Source organism: Mus pahari, chromosome 3 (genome assembly GCF_900095145.1).
Source record: "Mus pahari chromosome 3, PAHARI_EIJ_v1.1, whole genome shotgun sequence".
NCBI lineage: Eukaryota > Metazoa > Chordata > Mammalia > Rodentia > Muridae > Mus > Mus pahari.
The window spans coordinates 139,672,852-139,681,894 of NC_034592.1; the positions used below are offsets into that span (position 1 = coordinate 139,672,852).

At 46.4% G+C, this 9,043-nt stretch overlaps 1 protein-coding gene across 1 annotated transcript in view; it reads left to right on the forward strand.

Moving 5' to 3' along the window:
• Positions 1-848: 848 nt before the first annotated feature.
• Rpn2 (ribophorin II) overlaps positions 849-9,043 on the forward strand; it is a 44,426-nt gene continuing 36,231 nt past the window's right edge. The window contains exons 1-5 of the mRNA XM_029535755.1: positions 849-878; positions 2,871-2,966; positions 4,011-4,186; positions 7,668-7,743; positions 8,693-8,827. Of these exons, the coding sequence (XP_029391615.1) occupies positions 849-878; positions 2,871-2,966; positions 4,011-4,186; positions 7,668-7,743; positions 8,693-8,827 (513 nt within the window). The remainder of the gene's footprint in view (positions 879-2,870; positions 2,967-4,010; positions 4,187-7,667; positions 7,744-8,692; positions 8,828-9,043) is intronic.

Genomic DNA, 9,043 nt, shown 5'->3' on the forward strand with positions numbered 1-9,043 from the left:
GCAGGATAAATGGTTTCTGCCAAGGACAGAAACGATTGTAAATCGTCAGATTTGGGTTTGAGGCACCCATTCCTCTAAAGATGTTCTTTGCTGGTGTTGTAAGTTGAGGTGACTTGGATTAGGGCTGAAGGTGTGAATTGAGCTGGGACTGTGTGGGAAGAGAGAAGACTGGTCAAAAGACAAGCATGAATGAGTGTGGTTAAAATAAGACTTGAACTTTTTGACTGCATTAAGGGTTATCAGTTGAGAGAGGGGAAATGAATTGATGAGGTAATGGAGCCTCTATAAATTGTGGGCTCACTAGTGCTTGAAGTGTTGGCTAGGAGTTGGTGTCTGGGGAAGCTGGAGCAGAGATACTGGAAAGTGNAGTAGACAGTGTATACAGAAACAGTGCTGAGTGGCAAAGGATATGCCTGCATAGTGTAAGGTCTGAGAGCAGGCAAGAGGGNCTGGACTTGATGTAGGAGGAGGTGAGGAGAAGGCGGGCAGGAAAGAGCCATGTAGGGCATGGTTCCCGGTTAGGTTTGGANGCTGGAAGAAGAAAGGTAGAAGAAAGCACGGGGGTTCTTTGCTCAAGAGGATCTTGGGGTTTTTACAGAGGGCACAAAGAGCTGGGGTGTGCAGGTACCAGATGTGTGGAGTGGTTCTCAGCCTCCAGGTGGTGAGGTAGGTGTCTGGAATGTGGAGAGCAGCTACACTTAGAGCTGCACATTCCCTAGAAGAGCCACCTGAAGCCCCAGCCCTGGAACGGAGAGGGGGCCTCACTGAGGGTCCTGATCAGGGTTAGGAAGTTTCCTCCACTCCTGCCCGCTGCCGTTAGTGCTGTCCGGCATCGAGAACTGGAGACCATGAACGCTTATTGTCCCTGTAACATTAGAGTAGGTGCAGTGATGAATCTATTCCAGAGCAGATGATTTTAGCGGCCTCTCGGTGGAGGGTGCAGCCAGGCTACCTGGCTCTGAAGCTGAGCTCTCCCACTTAGGAATGACTGTGGTTGTCCTGTTTTGCTTCTCTGGATCTTGGTCTTCTCTATGAACTTAAGACAGTAAAAGTGTCTGTGTACAGGGTCGTTTGAGGATGAAACAAATCCCCCCAAGAAGCACTCAGAACACCCTGACATGTTTGACTGGGGAAGAGGTACCTTACCTGTGGGGGCCTGGTGCTGTCTTTTCATTTTCAAAGCAGCAGAGGGCAGCAGAGCACTTGTTAGCATCTTGGTTGTGTGTAGAGTTTCCTTCTTTAGATCCCAAGTTATAGCAGATGAAGTTATTTTCTTTCTTTCCTTTTCCCTCTGGTTCTTTCAGACTGCACTAAAGTTGAAGCGCATTTGCTTTGAGGATCTTAAGTTTTGTCCCTAACATTTTTAAGAGGATTGGTTTTGGTTTGGTGACCCANGCCTGCAGTGAGACATGATATAGTGTGGCTTAGTTGTTGGGGGAAGGTAGCAGTCAGTGTCCTGGTTCGCCCACTCTTGCTCCCTAGTCCGTTTCCCAGAGGGATCTACTTTTTCTTTTCTGTGNTTTAAGCATCAAATTCCAGGACTTGCGCAAGCTAGGCAAGCATTCTGTCTCTGAGCAGAAGCTCCCACTTTTGGCTGGGTTAGCCATAAAATTTTAAATAGCTGAGGTTTTAAGGTTTTNGTTTTGTTTTGTTTTGAGACAGAGTCTCTACAGAGCTCTGGCTATCCTGGAACTCACTATGTAGACCAAGCTGGTCTTGAACACATAGCTTGTCTTTGCATTCTGTCGACTGGGATTAATGGTATGGACTACGGTGCCTGGCAGCTGATTTATACTATCTGATTCAAAGTGTTAAGCAGTGTGACTTGTCTCCCTTCTGGTTCAGTGGGAGTTTTGTTTTGTGCTCACTTACTGTGATAGAAACAGTGTTCTCTGGTAGCCAGCACTGACGATCTGTGGCAAGTTCTTTGGGAAACACAGGGCAAGGGTGGGCTGTGGCTTATCATGGGATGAAGAGCAACAAATGCCACNCGGGACAGCTGCATCTGAACAGAGGTGAAGGGAGGACCTCACTTGGCAGACAGGAGAGACAAGGAAAATAGAGGAGGGTGGGTAANCCAAGGACAGGAAAGTTGTTCAACTGGGAAGTGTAGGAGACTAAGGTTCTGGGGACAGAAGTGGCCCTGCTGATGATGTGCCACTCAGACATCGTGTGCTGTGCTGGCAACTTTGGATCTTCTCTGGGAGTGATGGGAACTATGGGGGATTTAAATAAAAGCAGCATGGGTCCCTTGTACAGAATAGATTGCANGCCTGGAAGCAGTTAAAAAAGGGCTGTAGCAATGAGGTGAGAGATGACATGGACCTGCCCTAGGCCTGATGAGGCAGGGGTCAGTGGAAAGGAAGCAGCCGGGTAGCTGCAGGGGCGGGAAGAGGCAGCCACAATTCCCAGCTCTGGTTTGGGTGGTTAGATGCANGGTGATGCTTGGGCCTGAGCCTGGAAGAAGAGATGCTTTTAAAGTTACTTTAGATTGTCTCACATGGCTTCAGAGCCATGACACTTGAAAGCTTGGCATCAGGGGACACTTCACTCTGCCATCTTCCACAGGCCACTTATCTACTACNTCCCAGTTCCTTTTTCTGCTAAAGGAGATAATGTTGCTGTCATGGCCAGAGCAGGACATTTGTTAAGTGGTTTCTACCCACTTCAGACTTGCTCCTTGTGTGAAGTCGGTANTTTGGGGTAATAGTGCCCTATGGAAAATAACCATTGAAAGAAAACTAAATCTAGGACAGTCCACACTTCAAGCCTCCTAGATGGTTTAGGGTTTCATTTAGCNCCCTACACTTTTGCTTTTCCTAGTTACTGCATTATGTTACCACTTATCCTTGACTTTCTCCCATGTTTAGAAAGCTTGTACCTTCATCAAGTCCAACCTTGATCCCAGCAACGTGGATTCTCTCTTCTATGCTGCCCAGTCCAGCCAGGTCCTCTCAGGCTGTGAGGTAAGACCAGGTTCCTACACTACCATTTGTTTGTTTGCAGTAAAGAACATTTTTTAAAGGGACCTAATGTCAGGTTGTTAATGTAATTTTTAAAAATCACAAACTGTTAATGTGGATAGAATTCCATCTGCATAACTTTAGTCCTATAAGAAAGTCTAGTTCCCTTTAAATGTTCACTGTAATAGCTTTTAGATCAGTTTTTCTTACTGAACTTATCTTTCTTATGGAAGGCTTTGGGGTTTTCTTTCCCTTCTTTAACATTTAAAAACACTCAGTGTGCACGCCTTTAATCCCAGCACTCGGGAGGCAGAGGCAGGCGGATTTCTGAGTTTGAAGCCAGCCTGGTCTACAGAGTGAGTTCCAGGAAAGCCAGGGCTACACAGAGAAACCCTGTCTCAAAAAAAAAAAGAAAAACAAAAACAAGAAAACAACAACAAAAAAACCACTCAGTGCATCTTCACCTCAGATTCTAGATCATTCAGTCAATCTAGATTACTTTAAGTAGACAAGCAGCATGTTGTTATCTTTTGGGAGGTTTCTATTGCTGTGATGTAATGGCATGACCAAAAGCACCTTGGAGTGTGTGTTTCAGGGGTGGTACTTGGCTTACAGTTCCACGTCACAGTTCATCATCAAAAGTAGTCAGAGTAGGAACTCAAGGCAGTAGAGGATAGATGTTCACCTGCTTGTTCTTCATGGCTTGCTCAGCCTACTCTCTTATATACCCCAGGAATACCTGCCCAGAGGAGGCACCACCCACAATGATCTGGGCCCTCCCACACCAATTTTTAATCAAGTAAATGGTCTATGGACTTGATTATAGATATAGGCCAGTCGTAGTGAGGCATTTCCTCAATTGGGGTTCTGTCTTCCCAGGTAACTCTAGCTTGTGTCAAGTTGACAAAATGCCATTCAGAGCATTGGTGTTGACGTTATGAACACTTGATTCTGGGTGCTGATTGGATGTGGCCTTGCCATGGTTGGTATGCCTTTCACAAACTGCTGGAACCTGTTCTAACTCTGTGTCTGCCATTCCTTTCCTAGATATCTGTTTCAAATGAGACCAAAGAGCTGCTGCTGGCAACAGTGAGTGAAGACTCTCCTGTCTCCCAGATCTACCATGCAGTTGCAGCACTCAGCGGTTTAGGGCTTCCCTTGGCCTCCCATGAAGCCCTTGGTGCTCTTACGGCTCGCCTCGGCAAGGAAGAGACCGTGCTGGCGTAAGTGGTCAAGTGGTCGGTTTGAAGACTTTGATCTTCATTTGTATTGGTTACTGACCTGAGAAGGCTTATTCATATCTGCGGTGCACATTTCTAGACATCTGTTGTAAGCCAGGTGCTCTGCTAGATGTGGCAGACACTATTGTGATTGTGGGGTAGGGGGCCAGAGGGCTGGGGGTGTATTTGCAAGTGGAGGCCAGAGGTTAACAGCGGGTATCTTCCTCAGTCACTTTCCACCTTGGGTTTTGTTTTGTTTTTTAATTTTAGGCAGGGTCTCACTATGTATACCTGGCTATTCTAGAACTCCCTGTGCAGATGCAGGCCCGGCTGACCTTGAACTCACAGAGATCTGCCTGCCTCTGCCTCCCAAGTGCTGGAATTACAGGCATGTGCATTCTACATTGTTTTTTGAGACAAGCTGGCTAATGAGCTCCAGGGGTCCTCCTGCTAGTTCTGGGTTTACAGGCACACTGCCCTCTCCACCTTTTACATGGGTGCTAGGAGTCTGAACTCATCACCATGCCTGCCATGCCTGCATGGCAGACACGGGCCAACTGAGCCAGCTCCCTAGTCCCAGGAACTGTCACTTGACTTAAGGCAGCAAGGTCTGGTCCTTGACCCTGTGTGGAACTCACATTGACATATCTGTTCATAAGCTTTTCAGGCAGAGGACTGAGGCAGTGTAAGCCCACCCACCATCCCATGTAGACAGTGGAGGCTGGAGCAAGGACGGTGAAGGCAGTGAGCTGCATGCAGTTTGTGGTGAGGTTTAGCCAGGTTTGCTGCAGCATTGGCACTAGGGTTCTGTGAAGAACAGGGTCTTACTGGCTTCTTGGGTGCTGTGAGAAGCAGCATCTGTTGGGCACATGGGGGATTCTCGGGCAATAACATTCTACAACTCTGACTCTGGTGGTCTGCAAAAGGCATAGGTGATAAAATGATTTACCCCACACGTGAGAGTGGATGCTTGTGTGTGTGCAGATGCTCTTGTGTGCATGGATATGGAGAACAGAGATGAATTGAGGTGGTGTTCCTCAGGTGCAGTCCACGTGGTTGGTTGGTTGTTGTTACTGTTGTTTTTGAAAGACAGGTTTCCTCTATGTAGCCCTTGCTCACCTGGAACTTACTTTGTTCCTTCAGGTTCCTGGCCTGTTTTGAGTTCCTGCCTTGATCTCCTTTGATGATGAATTATGAATTATGATGAATTATAATAAGGAATTATAAGCCAGATAAACCTCCCCCCCCCAAGTTGCTTTGGTTCATAGTTATTTAACAGATTGATGGTACCAACTCCTCCTTTCAGAACGTTGGGATTAGGGGCTGGAAATGGTGAACAACTGTAAAACACTTCACTTGCAAGGCCCAGTACCATCCTGTACCATAGAAACCAACCCAAAAGGTCTTGTAGGGAGTAGCTGAGCGCTCAGGGGCTTCCCTCCTTGCATTGTGATTCTTTTGTTTTCTGACTTGTCATCTTAATAGAATTAGCTTTCCATGGTGGGAATCTAAATTGTTATGATCTCGACACACAAAGACGGATTCTTGCTCTACAGTCCCTGACACTAAAGGCATCTCTTTGAAATTACAGTGCTGAAGCTGCAGACCGTTTGGCCACCAGGGGGCCTCAGCTGCCCACATTTTACCTAGAGAACTGGTTATGTACTCTGTGCAGACAGTCTGCATGCAGAAAAAAAATAAACTAATTTAAAAAAATGACATGAGTATAGCCACATTCCACATTCCACATTAAAATGTTTTCTTGTTATTGTTATTTAGGTGTTTGTGTTTGTGCGTATGTGTGTGTGTTGTGTGGGGAGAGAGAGAGAGAGAGAAATGTGCCCTGTGACACACGTAGGAGTCAGAGGACAACTTTTTTTTTTTTGGAGACAGTATATAGTCCTAGCTGTCCTGGACCTTGCTGTGTAGCCCAGGATGGCTTTGAACTCAGAGACATCTACTTGCCTCTGCCTCCCGAGGGCTGTGATTAAAGATGTATACCAACATACCCAACAAAATGTTTTTCTTATACAATATACTTTATAAAAAATGTTGTTGTTGTTGTTCCTCCTCATCCTCCTCCTTCTACTCTTCTTCCTCCTCCTTCTTCTTCTTCAAGATTTTATTTTATGTATGTAAGTACACAGTCACTGTTGATGTACACCAAAAGAGGGTATCAGATCCCATCACAAATAGTTTTGAGCCACTGGGAATTGTACTCATAACCTCTGGAAGAACAGTCAGCGCTCTTAACTGTTGAAGTGTCTCACCAGCCCCTAGAATGTCCACTTAATAAAAATATGTAAGTAAAAAACAAAGAATGAACCGGGCAGTGGTGGCGCATGCCTTTAATCCCAGCACTTGGGAGGCAGAGGCAGGTAGATTTCTGAGTTCAAGGCCAGCCTGGTCTATTGAGTGAGTTCCAAGACAGCCAGGGCTACACAGAGAAACCCCATCTCGGGAATCAAAACATAACAACAACAGTGAAGTGCTGACATGTGCCACAGCATGGATGAGCCTCAAAAGCCAAAGATAAAAGGTCACATAGGAGCTGCTCTGTCCCAGTGGTAGGATGCTTGGTTGGGATGCCTCAGAGCCGGAAACTGATGCTCAGCACCATCCCAATGAGATGACTACTATGTGACTCCATTTACGAGACTATCCAGAACAAGCAAGTGTGTAGGATTGTGTTGCTGGAAGATGGCTGAGTTGGACACCGTGGAGAAGAACTGCTTACGTTCAGTTCCTTANTTCCAATCCTGCTGCAGGACTCTATTTGGAACTCGGGGAAATGTTCTTACATGAACAGGGATGGATGGTGGTTGACATTATGCGAGTAAGGAGCTCGGTATACAGCTTGATTGGCAGGATACTGTTGGAGGACTGCAGTGGGTGGAATGCTTCCACAGCATGCTTGAGGTCCTGGATTTAATTCCCAGTACTACATAAACCAGGTAGTGGTATCCACCTGTGATCCAGGACTCAGGAAGTAGAGGCAGGGGGACCAGGAATTCAAGGTCATNATCAGCAAGTTTGAGGCCACCTACAAAAATAAAACAATGAAGTTTTAAAAATTGAGTAAATACTGATACATGTAGGTAGTATAAAGTCATTGCTCATAAGAATGAAGTATGTATTCTACATACGTTCTCATACAGAGAATACTNAATAAATGTTAGAAGAAAATAAGACTGGGTGAAGACACATCTGTGCCTTTCCCCTCCTGCACTTGCAGACCTTGCAGCAGGATGCTGGTAGCACAGGTNGGAACTTAAGCACCAGATCTTTCCTTGTATGCTTTAGTTTTAGAAAAGTTACTCCAGCATCTGCCCGACAATTTACAGACGTTTTTTTCTTTAGCCTTGAATAAGATGGACAGACGACTGAGAAGCAGTTTCAGGCTAGCGTAATTCGTTTCCAAAACAGGAGAATGCCTTCCTGTGCATTAAATCTTAGTGTCNGTGTTCTGCTCTTTCCCTTCCAGAACTGTCCAGGCTCTGCAGACAGCGTCCCACCTGTCCCAGNAGGCTGACCTGAGGAACATTGTAGAGGAGATCGAGGTAGGAATCTGCTCCAAATGAGTCTCTGAGCTCCTGTCTTTTCTTGCAGGTAGACAAGACTGGTTTCTTACAGCCAGCTGTGTATCTTTTACATTGAGTCCAATATGCTTTTGTTCTTTGTNTTCAAGCAATATATCCTAGGAATATTTGTTAGACTAATATTGGCCACAGGTTATGGAACCANTAAATCTAAAACTCCAATGCTTTCTCTGCCGGTTTCTGCTTTGTAATTGTATTTGATGCTCTGAGCCTCAGTTTCCCTGTTGGCTGGTCGTGGGAGCCTGCAAGGTTAANAGAGCCTGTGTATATTAACAAGCTGCCTGTTTAGTGGCCACTGTTGGTGGTATTTTGGGGTCTTCGGTTGGCGTCTTCCTGCCTTACTTTCCGAGTGCTAGGATTTTAGGTGTGTGCTACCACACTTGGCTCTCACTTTTGACTATTGCTCAGTCCTATACCCTGATATTCAGTTCCTTGGGCCACCCTCAAGAGCNGTACAGCCAGTGATGGCAGGCAGTTCTGCCAGTGTCATGGCTGTGTGCTTCACAGGCACAGTAGCTGCCTCACTCTGTTCCTCGGGGAGAGCCGTGGACTGGGGAGCAGCACTGTGCAGTGCATGGCTATGGCTCCATGTGCATGCCATGCTTTCTGGCAGATTTGCTGCTGGGATCGATGTTCTGCTCAAACCAGGGGCTGCTTCAGTGCCCTGGCCCTTAGGGTTTGTCATGAGTGCCGGGGGCTAGGGGAGGCATGCTGCCAAAGCTGCCAGAGACTCTGCCGGTCTGCCCAAATGACTTTTTGATTTTTTTATGTTTGTAGAACATACTAAATGGCTTAGGTGGTCTTTAGGCCCAGTGAGACTATTGAGAAAGGCCAGTTGTCTGGGGTCACGGTGCTTTTTCTCTCATTTCTNTGATCTCTGTGTCTCATCATGCCTGTTTTTTTGTGACAGGACCTTGTTGCTCGGCTGGATGAACTAGGGGGTGTGTATCTGCAGTTTGAGGAAGGACTGGAGCTCACAGCGCTGTTTGTTGCTGCCACGNACAAGCTCATGGACCACGTGGGGACCGAACCGTCTATGAAGGAGGTGTGTGCCAGGAGCAGCTCTTTCCAGAGAAGGCTGTTGAGATCACACCTCAGGGTGTGGTTATTCTGGATTTACTTAGGTTTTAAAGAATGAGAAGTAGAAGGGTATTAATGCCTATACTAAGAAGCTGCTAGGCAGTGTGACAGCATGTAAATAAACTGCCACACTGCCTGTTTATGTGAGGCATTTGCATATCATTAGTAGGGGCGGGTTCAA